Source organism: Paramisgurnus dabryanus, chromosome 23 (genome assembly GCF_030506205.2).
Source record: "Paramisgurnus dabryanus chromosome 23, PD_genome_1.1, whole genome shotgun sequence".
NCBI classification, from domain to species: Eukaryota; Metazoa; Chordata; class Actinopteri; order Cypriniformes; family Cobitidae; genus Paramisgurnus; species Paramisgurnus dabryanus.
The window spans coordinates 11,889,819-11,916,039 of NC_133359.1; the positions used below are offsets into that span (position 1 = coordinate 11,889,819).

The 26,221-nt window shown below is 37.4% G+C and overlaps 1 protein-coding gene across 2 annotated transcripts in view; it reads right to left on the reverse strand.

Annotated features, from left to right (window-relative positions):
• mfge8b (milk fat globule EGF and factor V/VIII domain containing b) overlaps positions 1 to 25,858 on the reverse strand; it is a 37,497-nt gene extending 11,639 nt beyond the window's left edge. The window contains exons 1-3 of one of the 2 annotated variants that reach the window (XM_065291831.2): positions 25,691 to 25,858; positions 12,952 to 13,077; positions 12,690 to 12,821 (exon numbers count right to left, since the gene is read on the reverse strand). In XM_065291831.2, the coding sequence (XP_065147903.1) occupies positions 12,690 to 12,821; positions 12,952 to 13,077; positions 25,691 to 25,772 (340 nt within the window). In that variant the 5' untranslated portion in view covers positions 25,773 to 25,858. The remainder of the gene's footprint in view (positions 1 to 12,689; positions 12,822 to 12,951; positions 13,078 to 25,690) is intronic. The other variant, XM_065291832.2, reaches the window with a different exon arrangement.
• Between the last annotated feature and the right edge of the window lie 363 nt (positions 25,859 to 26,221).

Consider the following 26,221-nt stretch of genomic DNA (forward strand, 5'->3'; position numbering starts at 1 on the left):
TCCGATAGATAAATGTTTTCAGGCATTATTGTTATTCAAAATATATTTAATAAATGTGTAATATACATAGAGGAGATAAATATGGTGAGATTTAACGCGATAGCGCTGTGGGTCCGTGACCGGCTGTAGACTACACTCCACCCCCGGCGATAATGGTACGTTCCAGCCGCAAGCGCAAACACAGAAATGGAAAATTAGAATAAGTCGTCATTTTTCTGTTTGTTCCAAAACCTGAAATTCTAAAGCAACAACCTAAACACTTAGAATTGAAAATTAAACCGAGAGACAATTGTCCGTTTGTAAAGTACTCATGAAAATTGAAAAATGAAACTTTGAAACCAATTTTTCATTTGATTCATTTTGATGGTGCAAATTGAAAAAAGAACTGAAAAGCGTTACACGGACCTACACTCCACCCCCGGCGATAATGGTACGTTCCAGCCGCAAACGCAAACACAGAAATGGAAAATTAGAATAAGTCGTCATTTTTCTGTTTGTTCCAAAACCTGAAATTCTAAAGCAACAACCTAAACAAGTAGAATTGAAAATTAAACCGAGAGACAATTTTCCGTTTGTAAAGTACTCATGAAAATTGAAAAATGAAAGTTTGAAACCAATTTTTCATTTGATTCATTTTGATGGTGCAAATTGAAAAAAGAACTGAAAAGCGTTACACGGACCAAAATACTAATACAAAAGTCATTTTTGCAGTGTTTCTAATTAAATTAATTGAACAATTTCTGTAGCCTAAATCTGATTTTTTTTTCTCCTTTTTTTTATAAAATGCACAGAGACATCATCAAAAATGACTTCTAAGGTAGGCTACTACTTCAGCTGATTTTATAGCATTGTAAACATGAAGAACAGAAGGAATAATGCAAAAGTAAACATATTTAGGCTACACAAAACAAATGCTCAGTTACATACTGTGATAAGTTCACTTAATTTGTTTATTACTTTAATTTAACATGAGTAGTTAGTACCTTAACCTCCAATAACTTTAACTGTTTTCATATCTTGATAACTTGATGATGATGACGCTTTCTCATGTGTCTCGTAGTAAATTCTTCATCGCGAAATCAGTGATGTGCGCAAGTAATCAATAGCTCGCGGCCCCCTCTGCTGGTGAAAATAATCATTACATGATTGCTCCGGTCTGGTACAAACGCTATGCTGATCGGGTTTTTCAGTGTATTTGCTGGTTGTTTTGGACGTGCTGTAAAACGGGGACATTTCCGGGGACAGCTCCAGTCGGGGACAGAACACCAAAAAACGGGACTGTCCCCGGAAAACGGGGATGTCTGGTCACCTTAATTTACAACCCTAGGATTTGCCCTCAGAATGAAATGGTTTATTATTACATTATTTGAAAGGGTCATGAATAATAATGTTGAGCTCTGCTCTGATTGGCTGTTTCTCAGAGCAGTTCAGTTCAGTAGCTCTGTGTGTGTAAACAGACCTTTTGTTTGAGCCTGTATCAGACAAAGATACAGAATTTGAGGAATAATAAATTATTCAGAGATTGGACATGGACGTTTCTGAGAGGTAAGTTTGTGTTTTTTATTCAGTATGGACCTGCAAAACGTAACTGTAACATCCATAGTAGAACTTCTGACGAAATGCTAGCATATAGTATTAACTAGCATATAGCGCTAACTCAGCAGTCACAACTTTGTTTTTAGCATTGTAACAACTTTGTATTTAATTTATTGTGTAATTTAATGCTGGGGGTGAACATCACGACTGTGTTGTGTGAGATTGGCCTGTTTTTGTCTTTCGCATGCACAAGGTTTACATAAGAAGAAAACAATTACCAAATGTCATTACAACGTACAGAACTCGTATTGTTTATCTATGCCTAGATAAATACAATTTTACATTCTACCGCACCTTTGATATCATCACCTCATTTTTGATGGAGGTGACGTTGAGAGGCTTTTGCATCTGAGCTCCTCATATACAGTGACGACACATACAATCTTGTTCAAAATAATAGCAGTATAATGTGACTAACCAGAATAATCAAGGTTTTTAGTATATTTTTTATTGCTACGTAGCACATAAGTTACCAGTAGGTTCAGTAGATTCTCAGAAAACAAACAAGACCCAGCATTCATGATATGCAAGCTCTTAAGGCTGTGCAATTGGGCAATTAGTTGAATTAGTTGAAAGGGGTGTGTTCAAAAAAATAGTAGTGTCTACCTTTCACTGTACAAACTCAAAACTATTTTGTACAAACATTTTTTTTTCTGGGATTTAGCAATCCTGTGAATCACTAAACTAATATTTAGTTGTATGACCACAGTTTTTTAAAACTGCTTGACATCTGTGTGGCATGGAGTCAACCAACATGTGGCACCTCTCAGCTGTTATTCCACTCCATGATTCTTTAACAATTCATTCACATTTCTTGGTTTTGCTTCAGAAACAGCATTTTTGATATCACCCCACAAGTTCTCAATTAGATTAAGGTCTGGAGATTGGCCTGGCCACTCCATAACATTAATTTTGTTGGTTTGGAACCAAGACTTTGCCCGTTTACTAGTGTGTTTTGGGTCATTGTCTTGTTGAAACAACCATTTCAAGGGCATGTCCTAGGGCAACATGACCTCTTCAAGTATTTTAACATATGCAAACTGATCCATGATCCCTGGTATGCGATAAATAGGCCCAACACCATAGTAGGAGAAACATGCCCATATCATGATGCTTGCACCTCCATGCTTCACTGTCTTCACTGTGTATGTGGCTTGAATTCAGAGTTTGGGGGTCGTCTCACAAACTGCCTGTGGCCCTTGGACCCAAAAAGAACAATTTTACTCTCATCATTCCAAAAAATGTTCCTCCATTTCTCTTTAGGCCAGTTGATGTGTTCTTTTTTTTAACAGAGGGACTTTGCGGGGGATTCTTGAAAATAGATTAGCTTCACACAGACGTCTTCTAACTGTCACAGTACTTACAGGTAACTCCAGACTGTCTTTGATCATCCTGGAGGTGATCATTGGCTGAGCCTTTGCCATTCTGGTTATTCTTCTATCCATTTTGATGGTTGTCTTCCGTTTTCTTCCACGTCTCTCTGGTTTTGCTCTCCATTTTAAGGCATTGGAGATCATTTTAGCTGAACAGCCTATCATTTTTTGCACCTCTTTATAGGTTTTCCCCTCTCCAATCAACTTTTTAATCAAAGTACGCTGTTCTTCTGAACAATGTCTTGAACGACCCATTTTCCTCAGCTTTCAAATGCATGTTCAACAAGTGTTGGCTTCATCCTTAAATAGGGGCCACCTGATTCACACCTGTTTCTTCACAAAATTGATGACCTCAGTTATTGAATGCCACACTGCTATTTTTTTGAACACACCCCTTTCAACTAATTCAACTACTTGCCCAATTGCACAGCCTTAAGAGCGTGCATATCATGAATGCTGGGTCTCATTTGTTTTCTGAGAATCTACTGAACCTACTGGTAACTTATGTGCCACGTAGCAATAAAAAATATACTAAAAACCTTGATTATTCTGGTTAGTCACATTGTACTGCTATTATTTTGAACAATACTGTAACTAACTTTAAATCTCATTGGTTCTCACGCGTCTTGTGGCGAAACACACATAGGAATCGTTATGCCTCAGAAAAAAATACATATATTATCCCACTATAGTCATTTGGATTACTTTAATGACGGATGGATATGATTTTTAAGCTTTACCCTGTTGCGTCGCACAATATAAAATGATCAGAAAGGAAGTCCTATATCTTGGTCTGGGACACACATTTTCAGAGAATTTTCCTATTAGGTTGAACGATTCCTTTAAGCTATACAAAGATCTCTGCTGTATAATGCCAGGTGGAGAGATCCCACAAGCTTTACATGTATTCTTTAAGAGGATACACGGTATGAGACAGAACCACCATCTGATTCAAGACCTGCTAGAGTTTTCTAATCCACTTATGACCGAGAGGGCCAAACATGCTCCAAACACAAATGGATAATGGACTTTGTGTGTGCGTGCGAATGCAGGCTGAACTTATATGGTGTGCAACCATAAAAAATACAGAAAAAATAAGCACGGATTTCGGCTTACATAAGGAACCAATTGAGACTCAGCAACAGAACATTCCAGAAAAACTGTCGGAAATCAGGGGGATTATCTGGTGTGTACAGATGGAATATTATACGGTATGACCGCTCAAAGCCGTCCAGCTCAGATACACTGCTCAGACATAATAACACCTCCTGAGGTCAGACGGTAACATCAGTGATGGAACTGAAAGTATATGCTGCATTTGTTTTATGTATTTCATAACACTTCATGCATGATAATTACAAATTAATAAACCAAATGATGTTATTAATAGTTTTATGTCACAATTTGAAATGCCAGGGAAGCAATTCAAGACAGTAGTGTATTGTATTACTCTCTGAGCATCGATAGCTTGCTGCATAATGGGAGATGCAATTTGCAACATCATCCAGATCGATAAACCACAAGGGTAGCAGTTCTTCACATGCACGTGGGACATTCATAAAAAAAATAAAACGCTTTTTTGATTTCAGTTTGTCTTGTGATTACCCAGTCACAAATCGAAACCAGTTCCCACCAAATGCAGAGCATGACTGCTTTAAAGAAGATGCCAATAAGCCCGAGGTGTGTCTCAGCCTAAATGGCACACTTAGACCGGCCACGGTCCATTTGCTGAGCACTTGATATATACATAAACACACCAAACTGGAAAGCATTTTTTTATTTTGGCAAATCAGATTTAGCCACGATTAAAACAAAAAAATGTGATTGGTGGCTTTATGTCAGTCTGACATCATAAGTGGTTACTGTCCACAGAAACTGACTACACAGCAGAAGGTCTGGTCCACATTGCCAGGTCTGGCTATGTGCAATTATCTGAGATATGGCCCTGTAAACTGAATGGAAATGAAACTTGAACAGTTTTAGGAAATCTCAAGTAAACACCATAACAGCCATTAAGATCCCTTAACCGTAATTAAAGATTTGTGAGAAAAAGAGACACTAATTAAGAAAAAGGCAGCAATTAGATATAAAAAGGGGAGATGTTTGCGGTCTCGAGCAAACATGTTGTCATCTGTGCTCAGCTATAAATTCCCAAATTTCCTTTGGGTGATGAAAAACATCCACAGGTTGAGAATTAGGAACACAATAACAGTTTTTTTCCAGACTTGTCTTGCAATTTGTGGCGGCACATTCGCGACGCGCACGTCCGCATGTGCCGCCACCGTCGACTGACGCAACAGGTGTTAGTACAGAAACTGTCATGTGAGACTGAGGTAGTGATAAACGGCACCATATTTGTGGTGGTCAATTTTAATTTTGTGGCGGACTGAGAAATAAATAAATGTATGGGAATGACGCTCTCACTTGTATGATGTCACAGCAGTAGGCAGCGCAAATATAACGACACGCCTATAATCCCTCCAACTCCAAAGTGTTACTAAACTCGATGGAAAAGCTAACCAAGCCAAAGTGAGGTGAGCTGACCCGACCCATAACAAACCATGGGGGGTACTATCCAATGGAAAAGCGGCATACGTTAACTCCTGTTAGCATTGCATTGTGACCAAATCTTTTAAACATGGTAAGGAGCGTCACATTTCCGGCTGACGTTAGAGGTATTCAGGCCAATCACAACGTACAGATTACCTGGCCAATCAAGGACAGTTTTGTACAAAATCCGTGCGTTTCAGGAAGACAGGGAAATCTGGAGCAACAAAAACGTACAGTATGTGGAAAATAATGTGTTTTTTAAACCACGCAAACACATACCAAATACACAAAAACGCTGTTTTTTAGCAATGAAATAGGTGCTCTTTAACAGAAACACCCTCGAGGGGGTGACAATAATCCAAATAATATATATAACATAACGTGACACTTAGCGGGGCAAGAAGAGACAGGAACACACAACGTCATCGGCAGATGAACAATGATCCAGCACAAGACAGCAGACACAAGGGCATTAAAAACTTAACTAGGGAATGAGGACACATAGGCTACGTTCATACTGCAGGGCTTAATGCTCAATTCCGATTTTTTGAAAAAATTAGATTTTTTTGCAAGGCCGTTCACATTTCCAATAAAATGCGACCTTTTGTGGTCTCCTGTGTGAACGTGAAATAACCCAGAAGTGACCCGCATGCGCATAAGAGTACTCCAAGTTCAAAGAACGTCACTTGTAAGCTAACGTTAAACATGGATGTCAACAACGTTGTAGTCAACAGTGGAGCTCTTTTAGCAATATTAAATTTATTTTCCCAACGGAGCCAGCACAATTACAATCTTCTGTTTTTTATGTAAAATGTAAGGTAACATTTGTTTAATTATTCCTCATATCATTTTAAAGCCACGATCTACAGAACATCACACAAAAAACATTTTGATAACTACACCTAAAAAAAATAAAGGTGATCCTGCCTTGGAAACTCCGGCTACAATTCAGTGTTTTTATATAATTTGGAGATTTAGCGCGTCAAAGCAGTCATGACAAAAAAAACGACAAATGAGAAAAGACAAATAATTTGTGTTTGTTACTGTAAATGATAAAAACTAAGCTTTATATACAATTCATTAAACGTTAATTTATAACAAGAAAAACACTGAAATTAATGATTTTATAGACACTTCGCGTTATTATTTAGCATAGAAATACCTGCTTCCTTGCTTTGACTTTGATCATCTCTGTATTCACTTTAGATACAGAAAGACCTGATGATATTATTTATTTCAGGAATCTCTTTGCTATCATTTGAAAGTGAACACACGAAGACAGTCGTGTCAGGCATAAATATAGGTTTGGTGCAGATATTTTCCGTTTCAGCACCGAAATTTAAAGAAACGGCAGTAGTTTAACTTTTGACAAAATAACCAGTTTGTTTTAACTACATTTTAAAAACTTATACCCGTCGAAAAACATCCGTTTTTTAATGTTTAGTTTGATGAACTCCTAAATATGAGACGAAGAGCACCTAGCACGTTCGGCTAAATTGCATGCGCAAGCATGCCAGCACGCAATAGCGCAACATCGATACAACGAAAAGCAATCCAAAATTTACAGACTTAAATTAGATCAGAATTTACGTTTATTATAAATACAATTTTTTTTTATAAAATAAGGTTAGAAGTAACAAAGTGCAGAACAAATATGCAAAATGCCTCAAGTGCACGGAAACAAAACACAAGCCAAATAGTTAAATCAGATAACCCAGAGTGATTTATAAATAAAATAAAGAAATTATTAAAAGAACGAAAGTATAGCCAGAATTGCCAGCTTTGTCTTTTAAATGTAGAAACAAAGAGGCAATGGTTTATAAACATAGAAACCTCTTATGGACGTGTCGACCGGTCACAGGGGTTGTTGGATTTATAAACGCATTTTAAAAATATTTATTGAAAGCTGCTACTTCACATATTATTCGCAGCATTATAATAATATGCTATATATTAATATATTTGGAGAACGCTGTTATATGTGAAATCATATAACGTGTGCACCCATACGGCCAAAATTTAATGATGTGGAGCAGTGTTAGCAACGTCGCCCATGGTTGTTGTTTATCTTATCGTTCTTGCCTACTTCAATGCAGAATTATGACGTTTGTAGCGTATCAGTGACGTACGGGTCGGATCCATGTGGCCTGGCCGTTCAGACGAAGGTCGCATTTCAAAAGATCGGATACGTATCGGATTCAGGACCACATACCCAAGTGGCCTGGGTCACATTTGAAAAGATCGGATCTGTGTCGTTCAGACTGTCATGAAAAGATCAGATACAGGTCGCATAGGGGCAAAAAAATCGGAATTGGGTCGTTTCAGACTGCAGTATGAACGTAGCCATAGTTAACTAATAATGAATAATTATTAACAAGGAAGGGGCCGAGTTAAGACTCAAAGGAGCATTTCACCCGTAGAAACATTAATCTTTATTGAAAGTGTGTCATATTTGTAGTCTTTGGTGCCTATTTGACAGAGAAAAGGGGTGTTTGTAGTCTTACTCCCTCAACAAAGATATTAGACTTCCTTCTTTCAATGATGCAAAATAATGATTTTTACATCATTGAAAGAAGGAAGTGCAACACTGAAATCTGTATTTCTCCTGTCTCAGCGGCAACTGAGGAAATGATGCACGACCATTCAAAAACATGACTGGGGTTCTAACGATACAAAGCTTTATGCAAATGGGTGAAGTGTCCCTTTAAGACAGGAGAGCACGAGGTACACAAAACAAAGGCTATAAAAAAGACAACAATAAGGGCTGTCATGATACTGAAACAAGGTAAAAAGACATACAGGGCTGACAGGATCATGACAATAAAACTTCGATTTTTACAAAGCTATACAATTTGTACAGAACAAATACAGTGCACTTTTAAAATGCTTTTATGATGCCTTTTTGAAAATCCATAGTCATCATCTACTTCCTTTAAGTGATGATAAAAGGAAGGGTGTTTTCAAATATAGTTCATTTTAAAAGAACCAAACCCAGTTCACTTAAAGTGAACCAAAAAAGGAACTAGCCGAATGTGACCTCAGTCCTTCAGTCCTCAGGTTTACTTTTGGGTCCTTTTAGGGGGTCTGAGATCTCTTGATTTGTTCACATGTACACCCTGAACTGCCTGAGAGGGTTTAAAGGGCTCAAACGAACTAGGTGTGAAAACGCAAGATATTCTGCTATATAAAATCTTGGTATCACTTTACAATAAGGTTGTATTTGTTAATAAATTAGGTAATATGAACTAATAATTCATTTTAAAAATCAAAAGTTGTAATTCAGAAGTTCAGATACAAAACCCTCCAAGTGCATCTGACATGAGCATTTTTAATCAGGCGCTTAAATGTAGGATTGGGAATTTTACTTTAATTTGGATACTATTTTAGATACGGTTTTAATTACTGCGATGTTGTGGCTGACAGCTCCGCCTACACGGAGATCTCATTCAATGAAAGTTCTGCGCATTATGAATATTAATCATCAAACATAGACGAGGAGAACCTGAATCGTTTAAAAGCAAAAAATATAACAAAACTTCCAAGTTGCACAAGGATTGAAAGACAGAGAAAAGAGCAGAGTTGTGTCTCTGTATGTGTCTATGTTCAAAAGGGAACACAAACAGAACAAAAACTGTTCTGATTGGCCGCGTTTTGTGATTGATTGTGTCGCGCCACATTCAGTATGGACAGAAAAATTGTTTAGCCCTGGAATCATATCACTTCCAGTTAGGATATAGTTTTAAGTTAACGTTGACACAACTCTTATTTTTGGGTGCTTTTCCTTTAAACTGCCAGTTTCTGCTCATTTCAACAACCCGAGTGAATGCGACCACTACTTGACAGCGTGAAAGCTTTTGACACAGATTTCATGGCCTCTTGCATGGCTTTCAGACCAATTTCATGCTGTCAGTGAAACATTTCTGCCAGCTGAAAGCCGGGAACATGCAGACTTCATTTATTTGCTTCCTTTGCACGCTTTTTACCCCAGCAACAGGGCCAGTATGTGTGTGACAGCGTGGGCAGGCTACAGTCGTATTTTAATTTGTGCTGGCACTATGTCTGGCACTAAACTGTACGGTGTGTGTATGTGTGTGCGTGTTTTCTGAAATCCACATGTTTGTCAGAGACCAAGCATGATTTAGATGTCTATTCGAAGGATTAAATAGTCAATTCATAGTCATCAGCGTTTTAAAATAGCCACTTTGCAACCACCTTCAAGAAGATGTACTGTGGAGTTTACACCCACACACTTTTAAATAAAACCAGTCAAAACATCATAACCCTGCCATCAAATAAGGAAAAACTGGCACTGAAGCCATAACGTCCACCATAATCAGTAAGGAAGTCTCTGTGGCTGGAACTAAATGATCCATGATGTGGAAAATGTATAGCGAGGAAAAGCACCTTTCAATTACGTGGGGATTTCCGGATTATCTTTATCTCTTTGTGGTGATTCCTTTTTCAGAAAACACCATTATTACTTGGTGTGAAACACACAATGCTTCTTTAAAATAAAATACATATATATACCCTTAAAGGACAAGTTCGGTATTTTAGACTTAAAGCCCTGTTTTCAGATTGTTTATGGTCAAATAGAATGGTTTTGACTGAAATTTCGACATTTTCAGCTGCCCTGAGAATTTTCGCGTGTTTGTGTTTCAGCTCAGACCTCTACAATGGGTTTATAGGTGCACTGGAACAATCCTTCCTAAAATGCATTAAACTTTCGTTTACAAAGACGTGAAACTCACCGAGTGGTCAGGGGTGTTCACTGATATGCTCACACAAAAATCGCTCCAAAATACGCATTCCAACAGGTTTTATCGTAGTTTTTACCAACTCCATTGACATGTATTAGTTGTGCTGTGAGGTACGGTATTACTCCGCGCCGGGAACTTTGTTTCTATTCTTGCAATTGGCAAAGGCGGATTAGCGCCACCACCTGGGCTGGAGTGTTTATTATTCAAGCTCTAAGCGGAAGAATGTACGGGTGTGAGGCGTTTGGGGAAATAGGTCCACAAGTTAACAACGAATGCTAAAACAGCTGTTGGAAAGCATCTTTTGCAGCGATTTTTGTGTGAGCATATCAGTGAACACCCCTGACCACTCGGTGAGTTTCACGTCTTTGTAAACGAAAGTTTAATGCATTTTAGGAAGGATTGTTCCAGTGCACCTATAAACCCATTGTAGAGGTCTGAGCTGAAACACAAACACGCGAAAATTCTCAGGGCAGCCGAAAATGTCGAAATTTCAGTCAAAACCATTCTATTTGACCATAAACAATCTGAAAACAGGGCTTTAAGTCTAAAATACCGAACTTGTCCTTTAAAACACATTTCTGTTAGGTTAGGAGCTTAAATCTTTGTTATTGTTTTCTTTCATCGAAATTACTCTTCCTGTAGCCCAGTTGGTAGAGCATTGCATCAGCAGCGCAAAGGTTGTGGGTTTAATTCCCAGGGAACACACATACACCTAAAAAATTGTATACTGTAGCTTGACTGTACTGTAATCACTTTGGATAAAAGTGTCTGCCAAATGCGTAAAACTTGCTGCTCCTTTAAAACAACAAATATCCAAGCACTCATTCCTGATACTTCATCTTACATTTTCATCCTCATTAAATATGCAAATTCATCATGAACCTTGCATAATTCGGGTACTGGCCATATAGCTGTTATATGCTTGTTTGCTACTTTAATGTTTAGGTCTGCCACTCGACAGCTAGCAGAGATTGAAGCGGTTTTATGCCGCGTTAAAAGATTCATTCGTTAACACAGGGAAGTATCAGCCATCTGCCCTCATTACATCCTGAGAGCTTCTGGGATTGACGTAGACACGGTACTTGGTGAAATCATTAGTCACACATTTTTAAAGAGAACAGCTGCATGTGATCTGTTATCATTGCTGTGCAAAATAAACTCTTCTGATTAAGTGTTCCTGCGGTATCTAATTTCTGTTTGACCCACTAAAGTTTTTAAGAGATGAAAAAGACACTTTAGTTTTACTGAAAATTCTGTCATCATTTATTCATCCTTAAGGTGTATCAAACCAGTATACATGTTCTTGTTCTGCTAAAAACAAAAAAGAAAGATATTTTGAAAAATGTTTGCATGTAAGCAGAGCTGGAGCACCATTGACTTCCATACTAGGATAAACTATTGAATGTGAATGGTGCCCCAGATCTGTTTGCTTATTATCATTTTTCAAAATATCTTAATTTCCTTTAAGGTTGTATTTGTTAACATAGAGGTGGTTTCCCGGACACAGATTAGCTTAAGCCAGGACTAGACCTTAGTTTAATTAGGAAATATAACTAGTTTGAAGAAACATGCCTTACTAAAAGCATACTTGTGTGCATTTTGAGGCAAAACAAAGGGCAATGATGTATTTTAAGATATGTCCGTGCAAGATGTTTTCAGTTTGGACAGCTCTCAAATGGGAGACCTCCTAAGAAAACCAGGTTGCTGCTAGTAGAGGTGAGACCAGCAGGGGGTGCTCACCCTGTGGTCTGTGTGGGTCCTAACACTCCAGTATTGTGATGGGGACACTATAATGTCAAAAAGAACCATCCTTCGGATGAGATTTTAAAACGAGGTCCTGACTCTCTGTGATTGTTAAAAATCACAGGATGTATTTTGAAAAAGAATAGGGGTGTGCCTGGCATCCTGGCCAAACGTTTTCATTGGCCTACTAATCATCCCCTCATATACTAATTGGTTATATCATTCGGTCTCCTCTTCACTAATAAGCTGGTGTGTGGTGGGCATTCTGGTGCAATATGTCTGCCATCGCATCATAAGCACTTTAATGGCTACAGAAAAGTGCTATATACATATATAAGAAAATATTATTATTACAAATGATGGTAAGCACACAGTTGATGGTACCCATTGACTTCCATAGTAGGAAAAACAAACACTATGTAAGTCATTGGGTACCATCAACTGTGTGCTTACCAACAATTATTAAAACATCTTTTGTGTTCAGCATAATAAAGAAACTCATAAAGGTTTAAAACAACTTGAGGGTGAGTAAATGATGATTTTTGGGTGAACTATCCCTTTAACCAATATTAACAAATACAACCTTATTGTAACAAAAAGCTTTATTTCTACTAAACATTTATTTACATGCATCCATAAGCAAAGATTTCAAATAAAATTGACTCACTATTTTGGCAGTGGATTCCATCAAAACCCGTGGCACACTTGCAGACGTATTCACTGAAGACGTCCCCTCGCCGAGAGCCGGAGATGATCTCACAGACGCCATCATTTTGACAGGGGTTAGGGATACACGGCCCTAAGAGCAAAGATTACATGAGATATATTACTGTATGATATCATAGATACATGCAACCTTTGCTTTTTTGCCTTCACAACTCAACTGCTTTTCTCACATGAAATGTTAATATAACTGATAAGGCTGTTACCAATCCCGGTCTCATTGCAGGTGTGTCCATTAAAACCGTCAGCGCAGATGCAGATGAAGGGATCTTTGCCTGCTCCTGTTACACATGTGCCTCCGTTTTGACAGACGTTTACCTCACAGTAGTCAGCTGGGAATAAACAAACAGAGTGGATCTGTAATCACTAAAGACTTAAAGGGATAATTAATCATCATTTACTTGACCTCGTGTTGTTTTAAACCTGTATGAATGTCTTTGTTTTGCTGAACACAAGGGAAGATATATGTAACAAGGCAGTAAACAGAAGCACAATTGACTTCCACAGTAGAAATAAATAATTCTATGGAAGTCAATGGGGCCTCTGATCGGTTTGGTTACAAACATTCCTTAAAATATCTTCCTTTGTGTTCATCAGAACAAAGAAATGTATACAGGTTTGTAACAACATCAGAGAGAGAAAATGATAAGAGAATTTTCATTTTTGGTGAACTATCCCTTTAATGTTTTACAATATTCAATAGGTCTCTTATTCTTTAAAGGATCAGTCCATTTTCTTAAAAACAAATCCTGTTAATTTACTCACCACCATGCCATTCAAAATGTTGATGTCTTTCTTTGTTCAGTTGAGAAAAAATTATGTTTTTTGAGGAAAACATTTCAGGATTTTTTTTTTTTCATTTTAATGGACTTTAATGGACCACAAAACTCACACAATGCAGTTTAAAATTGCAGTTACATAGGACTCTAAACGATCTCAAACGAGGCATAAGGGTCTTATCTAGCGAAACGATTGTCATTTTTGGCAAGAAAAAAAAAATGAACTTTTAAACCACAACTTCTCGTCTATCTCCGGTCCTATGACGCGCCAGCGCGACCTCACGCAATATGTCATCACGTCAAGAGGTCACGGATGACGCATGCAAAACTACACCCCAGTGTTTACAAGTGTGGAGAAAGAGGACCGTTCCGATGTTGTTGTATGTCGAATGATAACAATTAATGTCTTTGTGTCAGTTTATTGTTTAAAATGGTCCGCAAATGTTTGTTTCATATATGTAACACGTGACCTTTAGACGTCATTACGCAATTACGTGAGGTCGCGCTGGCACATCACAGGACCGGATGAAGCAAGAAGTTTGTGGTTTGAAAGTGCATATTTTTTATTGTTCTTGCCAAAAATCTTTCGCTAGATAAGACCCTTATGCCTCGTTTGAGATTGTTTAGAGTCCTTTGAAACTGCAATTTTAAATTGCATTTAAACTGTTAGTGTTGGGGTCCATTAAAATAAAAAAAAATTTGGAATGTTTTCCTCAAAAAACATAATTTCTTCTCGACTGAACAAAGAAAGACATCAACATTTTGGATGACATGGTGGTGAGTAAACGATCTGGATTTTTTTAAAGAAAATAGACTAATCCTTTAATAAACATAGGTTTATACATTTGTTTCGCAGAATGGCTCAAATGTGTTTCTTTTATCAACACTGCAAAATATTACCATATTATGTTGGTTTGTTGTAAACCGAAACAGCAAAGGTTTGTAGCGAGATGAGGGTTAGTTTTTTTTTTTTTTTGGATAAGCTATCCTTTTAACACTACATTCAAAAGTACTAAACAGCACATTCACAAATTTAGAAAAATATCAACATGTAACCCAAGAAAATGTATTCTCTTGTGGTCTTCCAGGCTAACACTATCTTTAAAGTTGTATTTTAAGCCCCTAGATGAAGGCTTTAACTTTGAGGAATCTGTGAAACTTTCCACAATCTGTGCTGTCTTCCCACAACTTTGTCTAAATGACACTTCTGTGAGAGACTCCCTGAGCATCCTTGTGTTCTCCCCTGGCTCCTATCCAAAATACCAGAGATACACAGCAGTTTATTCGAGGTGAATGGCACTTAAAATGATAATCAGCCCGAGCTTTATGTAGTTCCACCGCAGGTTTTAAAAGAATGAACTTGGTTCTCACCAAGACTACATTTGGTGAACATTTGTCTCTAAATTGCAACAAAAGGCAACGGCCTTCACGCTCAGGGTCGAAGCCACTGGGATAGCGATAACGCCTCGGTCTGCATAAACAGAAACCTTCTTATCCAAACCATTGCCTTGTGTATTTTTGGAATGGAATGCATTCCCCTTTAAACACTAGCAGATAGGCACAAGCACAGTTGCATAGATTTCACCCAAAAATCATTTTAGTTATATGAAATATGCTATGTACAAACTGTTCAGTGCCTAGGATCAATCAATCCATCCTTCCCTAATGAGCACAGAAAACTCCATAGGGAAATGAAAGTGTCTCATCGCTGATAGCTTAAGGATCCACAGTTTGTCTGGTTAAGACAAGATCGACATGGGGAAGTGGAGCTGTGAAAGCAATTCATAGGTGGTTAATAACTTTAAACACAGCTTAGCACATTTCTGCTTTTGTTAAAAGCTGAATGGCCATTAGACAGAAGCGGCGAATCAGCTGAAAGCTGTTTGATGAAGTGAAACATCTGATCGACGTCCCATCAGCTGAGCTGGCTTTTTGATCAGCAAAGCTCTGAAATGAAAGTGATTCCCATAGGCTTTAGGATATGCTTTAGGCACTACAGTATATCAGATGGTCTTTTTCAGAGTTAAACGTGTTAGGGCAAGCAACTGTCGGAGTGTTTGTCGCTCTCTCACAAAAGTGGCACGCAAACAGGGACAAAGAATGCAGCAATAGGGGTTGGAGAGATGACTGTGCCTCTGAAAAAAACAAAGTGTGGCAATGTCGAACCAGTTCTGGAAATGCATTTGCCAAAATTCTACTGAGCCAATACCCAATTTGGTTAAAAATGTTTTGCCTTTTGACTCATATGTGATTGTCATGATGCCAGAAATGTTTTTGGAACTCAAAAGGGCAAATGCATTCAATGTGCTTCTTACATTGGCTTGACAAATTAAGTGATGATCAAATGTGTCATACTGGAAACTTCTGACTTAAATTCTTTCTGCTTTTAGATCAACAGCCATGTAACTTGCCAGAGTCCTTCAGCCTTTTCTGACTGTGTCAGCTATTTATTTATATTTAATCAGACTTTTCCCTTTGTAAATGATTACAAAAACGTATAGGGAAAAGGTAACAGTTATAAGGGTTGTTTACGCCAGTGGTTCTCAAACTGGGGGCCTGAGATGGTGCCAGGGGGGCCCCAGTTTTATGACATTTTATAAAATACATTCATTTATCATGAATTCTGTGTAATTAAAATTTAGAATTTTAGAATGTTTTATGTCATAAATTTTCTTTGGGGGGCGACGAAGGGGAACACAAGGGGGACCGCAAGCTGATAAAGTTTGAGATCCACTGGTTTACGCAACAACATTTTCAACCAAAACTGAACTTTTTATCCATTTTGGCTGTTTGTTTCCATTAAACATTTGGTAACGGGTTTCAAAGTGCAAGTTTTGAAAGCACCAACGCTGTTGTCTCTGTGTAAATGACATAAATGTAAATCTGTGACAACGGTAAAATCATTTTGCATGCGTATTTCATGCTTAGTCTAAAGACATTCGCGAGTACTTCACAACTAAAAACAACAATGGCAGCCTACAGGACTGTGCTTGTGCTTCTCAAGATACTTTTTTTTCATAATAAAAAAGCGTTAAGAATTAATTTCCGCTTTTTTAACAAAGTGTACAAAATTTTGCGTGATTTAGTCCAGGGTCACTTGTAGTAATAAATCTACCTCATTGTCTATCTAAACAAAGTTCATTCAAGCTTTCCGCCATCTAGATTGTTTGTATTTATTTATTTGTGCTCTGTAGAAGAATGCAAGAATGAAATTTGTGCAATTTGAAGGGCAATGGAAACCAGGGCGGCTCGTGATTGCTCATCTGAGGGGCGCAAACTCAAAATATGTGTTCAGAGTGTCGTGTGTTGCTCGTGTTTGTTGCGTCATGTGAACCATGTGCATCATGTGTTTTGTCAAAATAAGTGCCTGCTGCACACGCGTCAAAACCGTTTATGATAAAAGAGACGCTCACGTTCACAAAATACACGCAAGACACTCCCTTAACAGTAAACTCTGATTACGCATGATATTATGTGAGTATTTGGCATTTGGAGCCGATACTGCTTTTGCTCACTCAATTTACAACATAAAAATGACACAATGATGATGCCAAATGTTACAAGTCTCAATTTTAAAAAAGTTACATTTATTGAACCTAAAAAAATATATTTAACAAATAGTAAAAACAGGTGAGGGTGCTATGGAACCATGAACAGCACTCTTCAAAAATCAAGGATATTGATTTCTAGCACTTTACTACTACAAATGTATATAGGGGTGGTTTCCCAGACAGGAATTATCTTAAACTAGAACTAGAGCTTAGTTTAATTAATATAACTAGTTTTAACAAACATGCCTTACTAAAAACATTACTTGTGTCCATTTTGAGGCAAAACACAGGGCACTGATGCATTTTAAGATATGTTAAAAAGAGATGTTATTAGTTTGGACTAGGGCTGGGACAACGCGTCGACGTAATCGACGACGTCGACGCAAAAAATACGTCGACGCAAAATATGCGCGTCGATTCGTCAGACCCAAAAAGGCGGCGCAGTAGTAGCAACGCGAGTTGCTTCTATCCACGCCGATTTCACACAGGATGAGCAGTGGCTGCGGCCGCGCGGCGCGTGGTTTTCTCAGCGCCCATGTTAACAAGCATGCACCCCGCCGCATAAGCAGCGCAAGCTCGCGGCTCGAAACGGATATAAACGGAGGTCGGAGCCAGCCGCAAATACTTGGGCGGCTCTGTAGCAACAGTGCTGCAATCGTTTCTGCGTGGTTCTGCTGCGCTGCTCACGCTCAATTAAAGTGAAAGTGCTTTGTTTATGGTTTAAATGCTCGTGGATTTACGCGAAAAAGTGTCATTTTACCATAAAATCATGAATGTGATGCCAAGTGTGTTTTAAACAGTCATTTGAGCAATTTAACAGAAAGCAATGAAATATGTCACTGTTGCCAGAAGACTGCGCTTTCATTCACTCTCTGTCCAGCAGTAAATGAGTCCTCATCTATCTTAATAAACTTAAGAGAAAGAGATTTAATAATATATGTGCTTCTTAAAATAATTGTGTTTATATCTGTCATTAAATGGACAGAAAAACAATGTGGATTAAACAAATCTAGTTATAAAAATTACACAGACCATCAAAAGGCACATTGAAGAGGTTTTGCTCATAAATGCATGTAAAATAAAGTAATTTGAACTTGAGATTTTTATACGGTTACTTAACTGCACAGTATGTACAGTACAAATGCTTTTTTGAATGCTACCTCTGTCTAAGAATGCATTATTTTGCACTTGTATAGTCTTTTTTTATTTTGAAATTTTAAGAGCAATAAAGATATATTGAAATGTTTACATTCAGATATGTAAATCAACATGTATAACTTGCTATTAGTTAATTAATGGGGTGATAATCGAGAATCGAATCGAAGTCGAATCGGACTGACAAAATGAATCGTTAGATTAATCGATGCATCGAAAAATAATCGCTAGATTAATCGTTAAAAAAATAATCGTTTATTCCAGCCCTAGTTTGGACAGTTCTTACGTTTATTTTAGTCTAGGACTAGTCTAATCCCTGTCCGGGAAACCGCCCCATAGAGAGGAGAAATAAAAACCCGCTTTGTCCAGCTATGATCAGCTGTTAGGCCGAGCTTTCGATGTTGTCATGGAAAGGTTGTTTGTCTTTAGTCACATGACCTGCAATCGCTTGCGGCTTCCAGAACTCTGTCTGTAATGTCGAGAAAAAAAATCAGTGAACACGGCAGCCACGTATCGGCCGATGCCGATACACATAAAACTGGCAAATATCGGACAGATATTTCGGCTGGACGATATACTGGTCTATCACTACTTACTATTTTTGCTTATGTTTTTTTATTAACTTTATTTAAAAAGTTACAGCAACTCATCACTAGTCAAGATAAAAAAAGTAAGTTGAAATTACTTGTAAAGCCAAGTTGATTATACTTAAATTCATTTTTTACGGATACTTAAAGGTCAGAATAAAATTCTTCTCTATAATATTAAAAATTTTTTTAAAAAGAAAGTGTTCTTTCATTTCATATATCTGTTACATCATGTAAAAAAAGACCATAGCAACAGGTTTATAACAATTATATAATAACAAACACTTAAAGGTAGGGAAGGGCTTTTGAAATGAGTCACAGGCATGAGACGTAATTCACCAACAATCTGTTGAGCAGTTCACGAAACACTTGCCAAACAAATAACCCTTTACAATCGTCTAAGGAGCAGGTGCAAGACAAAAACAACAGACCGTTAAACGACCAAAACACTACACACGTGCATGTACGTGCACGCAAAATCCCGTTTGACTCCAGGACATTATCAATGAGTAACAGAGGGAAGTAACAGGAAAGATTCGTAACTGTATTGACAATTCTGAGTCAAAACCGCACGGTAGTTCCCAAAGTGATTTCTGGAAGAACTGACACTGAAAATATGGTTGTAATTTAACCCTTTAGTTTTAAGAATAGCTGAACTCACACTAAGTGCTGATTTATGGTACAACATTAATGTATATTTGGAAGCCTAGAGTGTTAGTTTACCTTTGAAGAAATGCTTTGTGTTGTAATGGCTTCACGCCTTACGTTAAAGGTGTCTGGGATTTGTTTATCCATGCCATTGCTGTGTGAATGTGATGGCTTTGTATCAGCAACAAGGGAATTTTTGCATTAGAAAGTTCAGATCCAGATTCTCTGGAGGAACTCTGTGTCCTAAAACAAATCTGACGTCATGTTATCCCATGTAAAAAAAACTCCCAGAACAACCAAAAGCATTGAGGCGTATCAAGCTTTAAGGGCTGGGGTGCAGTAGCACCTCTGTGGAGATAACGTCATATTGAAACATACTGTGACCATTAAAGTCTTACAACCAGTTTAAAGTCTACATCTTCAGGTGAGGTTTCTGTAAAGCTTTTTCTTCTCAACACCATCTGTTCTTAAAAATAAACAACAAGGTCTAAAAATACACTGTGACGTATGGAGAAATAGCCGTTCTCTAAGGCAACGCTAATAGGCTTATCTTACTTAGAAATGCCATAACACAAGAAATAATAATGTGATACGTTTTACATCCAACAAAGAGATACAAAATCATAAATCATGCACGCAGCCGTGATATTCTTTCAAAAGCTGGTGACAAAAGTTTGTCAAGAAGCGTTGGGAGAATCGTGATTATAAAAAATTCATCAGAGCAGATTGGAAAATGGAGCATCAGACATGGATGGAACGAAATGCCATGTTGTGGTGGGTATGAATGAAACATTGATTAGATCTTATTGAAAATTAATCACCCAGGCAGCAGACCTTATTGGACTGATATTAGAAGGGAAATCATCAGGACAAATGAGCCCGTCCCCGGGGAAGACCCTGTTGCCAGATGGCACAGGACACGCGACAGCTTTTGTGCGGCTTGCACGTTTTTTCAAAAGAGAGAGAGAGTTAAAACCACAAGCCAGTATGGCACTAAAATTATAATTTACTCTCTTAGCTAATCAAAGAGGACTTGTTTTGCCTTGAAAGAAATCCTATTTAGCTAATTTCAAATTTTGCTAATGAAGTTAAGATTTTGATGGACATGAGCTGATCTTACATCAAGCTTGGGAGCTGCTTGCATCCAAAGCCATTTATCCTCACAATCCTACAAGTGTGAAGTGTGAAACAAATAATATAAATTCTGTCATAATTTAAACATTTGCATATCATTTTAAAGGGGCCATGGCATGAAAATCTGACTTTTTCCATGTTTAAGTGTTATGATCGGGTCCCCAGTGCTTCTATCAACCTAGAAAATGTGAAAAAGATCAACCCAGTAACTTAGTTTTGGTAAACTATTCTCTACAAGCACATGAAAAAAATAGGTCGTTGAAATTTGGCTCTCCTTATGATGTCATAAGGAGCACTTATTATAATAATACCGCCCCTTAATCTGCACCATCCAATCACAGCACGGCCATTTAGTGCAGATAAAAAGAGGGAGAGAAAATAATTGACAGCACAATTGAGTTTCAATTGTAACAAACCGCTCATATGCATTTAAAAGGACACACCCAAAACGGCAAATTTTTGCACACACCTACAAAGTGGCAATTTTAACATACTATAATAAATTATTTATATGGTACTTTGAGCTAAAACTTCACATATGTGCTCTGGGGACACCAAAGATTTATTTGACATCTTAAAAAAAGTTTTGTGCCATGGCCCCTTTAAACCTGTAAAACTTTCTTTTTTCTGTCAAGCACAAAAGGACATTTTTGGCACCATTTTTATGATGCCCTTTTGCATACAATGAAAGTAAATTGTGACCTTGTGCAAAGTTTTAATATATGTAAATAAAATGAGATTTGGGTTAGAATAAATAGATAATCATCAGTTAATGCTCTCACACTAAGACAGTGTATGGCTTATAAAGACTTTGAATAAAGTAAATTATCTTTATGATGCTTTTTGTCCTTTATATAGCAAGAAAGCCTGGGGTCACCATTCAAAGTAGTAAACTAAAGTAAACTAAACATTTTGCTAAACTTCTTAGTTTGAGTTTCATTTGAAGAAATAAAAGAGCAAATGTTTCCTTTTTAGGTAAACAATTGCATCACCGGGTGAATGGGTAAATGTTCACAACATTTACATTTTCGTGTAGTGTTTCTTTACAAAGTTACATCGCCATCTATTGGCCTGGCATGTTTGATACCGTCGTTTTTACAGATTTGTGTAAACTTTTCTGTTTTTTACTACATTGTTACGGTGTAAATGTAACCTTTGCCTCCCTAAAGCCCACTAAAAAACATTTTCATGAAAAAAGAACTTCTCAGTTTGTGTTTCATTTAAAGAAATAGAAAAGCAAATGTTTCCTTTTTAGGTAAACAATTGCATCACCGGGTGACAATTTCATAACTAAGGGTGTTTTCAAATATAGTTCTTTTTAAAAGAACCAAACCCAGTTCATTTAAAGTGAACCAGAGAGGAACTAGCCGAATGTGACCCAAGTCCCTCTTTGTGTTTACAATATAGTGGACTCCACAGAGGACCCAGTTCTTTACTTGGTCCTCTTCAGAACTGAAGTGATCTCAGACCCTTTCTTTTTCACATCACAACTTCATATAAGAACTCAGACCCCAGCTTTCTGTGCAGCAGTTGATTTTGATACAGTGTCCAAACGACATGCGAAGTGGACCGGTAAATCATTGATTTCACATCTCAAAAAGAAATTGAACCACAAAAAAAACAAAAGCGAACCGTACTCAGGCCACCTCCGGACGTGGTCGGAGTTCGGTTCACTTTGGGGTCCTTTTAGGGTCTGAGATCACTTGGTTTGTTCACATATACAACCTGAACTGGTCCGAGAGTGTTTGGAGGGCTCAAACGAACTAGGTGTGAAAACACTCTAAAAGTGTGAAGAAGATCAGTGAAGATTTTTTTTTTTTTACCAAAATCATGAATGTTTTTAAGCACTTTGGCTGTTCGTTTACACAACAACAGCGTTTTTCAGTCCTGAAGACGCCTTGTCGGCTCTGTGTAAACTACAAAAGCACACATCTGTGATAACAGTGACATTATGCGCAAGTGTTAATTCAGTCTATAGGCATGCGTGAGTATAACCAAAACAATAATGGTGGCCTACAGGATTTTTTACAATTAAAACGTTTACAACATTTACATTTTCGTGTAGTGTTTCTTTACAAAGTAACATCGCCATCTATTGGCCTGGAATGTTTGATACCGTCGTTTTTACAGATTTGTGTAAACTTTTCTGTTTTTTACTACATCGTTTCGGTGTAAATGTAACCTTTGCCTCACTAAAGCCCACTAAGAAACATTTTCATGAAAAAAGAACTTCTCAGTTGTGTTTCATTTAAAGAAATAGAAAAGCAAATGTTTCCTTTTTAGGTAAACGATTGCATCTAAGCATCACTAGGTGACAATTTCATCACTAAGGGTGTTTCATCACCTCCGGACATGGTCCGATTTCGGTTCACTTTTGGGTCCTTTCAGGAGGGTCATGTTTGATACCGTCGTTTTTACAGATGTGTGTAAACTTTTCTGTTTTTTACTACATCGTTACGGTGTAAATGTAACCTTTGCCTCACTAAAGCCCACAAAAAAACATTTTCATGAAAAAACTAAACTTCTCAGTTTGTGTTTCATTTAAAGAAATAGAAAAGCAAATGTTTCCTTTTTAGGTAAACAATTGCAAACAATTGCATCTAAGCATCACTAGGTGACAATTTCATCACTAAGGGTGTTTCATCACCTCCGGATGTGGTCCGAGTTCGGTTCACTTTTGGGTCCTTTCAGGAGGGTCATGTTTGATACCGTCGTTTTGCGGATTTGTGTAAACATTCAGTGTTTTACTACATTGTTACAGTTTAAACGTAACCTAAGCCTCACTTTAGCCCACTAAAAAACATTAGCATGAAAAAAACTTCTCAGTTTGTGTTTCATTAGAAGAAATAAAAAAGCTAATGTTTCCTTTTTAGGTAAACAATTGCATCTAAGCATCACTGGATACACTGTTGGCATCTTCATTGTATTTATCACCCTGTAAAATAAAGCATATTTGCAAGCGTATAGTGTAGTGTTTTTTACAAAGTAACATCGCCATCTATAGGCTTTGCATGTTTGATTCCGTCGTTTTGCGGATTTGTGTAAACGTTTCGGTGTTTTACTACATCGTTACAGTTTAAACGTAACCTAAGCCTCACTTAAGCCCACTAAAAACTAGAGCCCGACCGATAAAGGATTTTGAAGGCTGATACCGATACAAATGTTTGTTGCTTTTAAAATCCGATATTACGATATATCGGCCGATATTTTTTTGAAACGCGCAACAAAACATTAACAGATTTCCCTAAGATTAGTTATTTGTAGTTATTTATGAGTTTTAACTAAAATAAGATAATGCATTTTCATAAAATAATATGATAATGCATTTTAAAAAGAAACTTTTTTCTTTTATTGTCACAACAGAACAGAGGAACATCAAAATATATTAAAGTTCTGATAAATAAAATGTATAAAAATACAAACTTAAGATATGAAACGTAAAGGCCTTTGAACAAAAACACAAAAACAACAACAACAAAATCAGTTACCTGTTTTAAACGACTTGGTTCATAAATATAACTTTGAATAAGACTGGAGACAAATTCTGTTAAGTTTTGATAAATAACAACAACAGCAAAATATAAATTGCTGATCACTTGACTCAGGCAGTGGCTAGACGCCTAAATCTGGACCCCACCAGCAGCTATTGGTTCAGAGCGCTCTGTCAAAAACACCAATAGTGAGGAAATCTAATGAAGGCTGTTTCGTCCGTTTTTTAATTAAATATTAATTTATCGGCGATTTTGAATGCCGATACCGATAGTTTGGAAAATGTCTAATATCTGCCTGGCGATATATCGGTCGGGCTCTACTAAAAACATTAACATGAAAAAAACTTCTCAGTTTGTGTTTCTTCTGAAGAAATAAAAAAGGAAATGTTTCCTTTTTAGGTAAACAATTGCATCTAAGCATCACTGGGTACATAACAGTTGCCATCTTGATTGTATTTGTCACTCTGTAAAGAAAGCGTATTTGCAAGCGTGTAGTGTTTCTTTACAAAGTAACATCACCATTTATTAGCCTGGCATGTTTGATACCGTCGTTTTGTGGATTTGTGTAAACTTTCAGTTTTTTTAATACATCGTTACCGTTTAAATCTAACCTTATCCTCACTAAAGCCCAATAAAAAACATTAACATGAAAAACTCTACAGAACATAACCAGAAACTTAACTATAGTTAAAGTCAGTAGGAAAGAGTATTCGACCTGGTCTGGTCATTAGTGGCAGGAAATGCCCAGGCCTCACTGGACTCCACTGCATGTTTTTAAAGTGCCCACATTCATGAGAAGTGACTCAGTCATTTGGTCAATGGAACCACACCTACAACTGTAGCCATGTAATGGCCTGAGGCGCAACGGCAGATAGGGAAGTGTGTTCTTGACTAGACAAGCAAGGCATTAATGACCAAAAAATTAACTTAAACAAAAACCTATTTTAATGTGTGCAGTGTAAAAGGCTTGGGACAAAATGCTCATAACTCTTTTTTGTGAGGGGGGAGACAGAAGGCTCAAAATCTTTTGTTTAACATTCAAAATAAAAAGGTCACATGAGTTGCCAAAGCACATGGTTGGAAGAGAACTGCAGCACTTAGATGTAAAAATGCCCCTGGCCGTGCATCATTGGACGTTTATGCAAGTCTGTATGTCACTGGTAATGGGATAAAATCAGGACATGATGTTTCGTATACACTTATAAGTAAAGAAGCACAAAGCAAACAACCCAAGGCGTTTAACGCAAGTGTGGACACGCATAATATGAACATACTTTGATTTAAGATATAGACATTGACTATGTCCACGGGGAACTTGCCATATATTAGATGTTTATTAAAACACAGTGACGCGCAAAAAAATCCTTTCTAGGCAACGTAATGTCACTCAATGCAAAATGCATGTGAGGTAAAAAGACAAACATTTATCCAAACATTAATATGTAATGTTGAGAGTGATCTATCTGACGCCTTTTTGATCAACCAAACAACAAATAAATAAGGACTGTAGACTTTCAAGCAACCACGAGCGCTTTGTTTACAAATATAACGTTATTTTGCAAGTTACAGTATAACGTTAGTTTGTAAGATAAACACTTACCACTCGCTTTGGAGATCGCAACAACAAGAAAACAAACCGCAAAAAGTTGTAAACTTAAAAACAAGCGTGGAAAAGTTCTCATGTTGGTAAAATGTTCAGTTCAGTTCTTCTGTGAAGAGTCGTTCAGTCAATGTGAATCCGCTCGCCGTTATGACTACGGGCAAAGAGGGACAATATGTGCGCTCCCACGTGTATCTCTGGCCTCAGCCAATAACATCCTGTTTTTAAATGATGGCTCCGCCCACACCCGCCCCTAGGCAGAGATTAGGGAGCGAATAACTGTGCGCTTCTACGTTTATCTTGATACAGTAAACAAAACTGGGCCGCAAAACATTTCGTGAATTCAGGCATAGGCGCCTGATTCCCTGAAAATGTTAAAAATGGCTATTCAAACACACTCCAAGCCATCTTACGATAAATAATTATGATTTTGAACATAAGTGTAACTGTATTTGTAATAACCACACATTTACCATTGTCTCACTATAGTATAGTTTAACCAATAGTATTAGTTAAACTATGGTAATACAA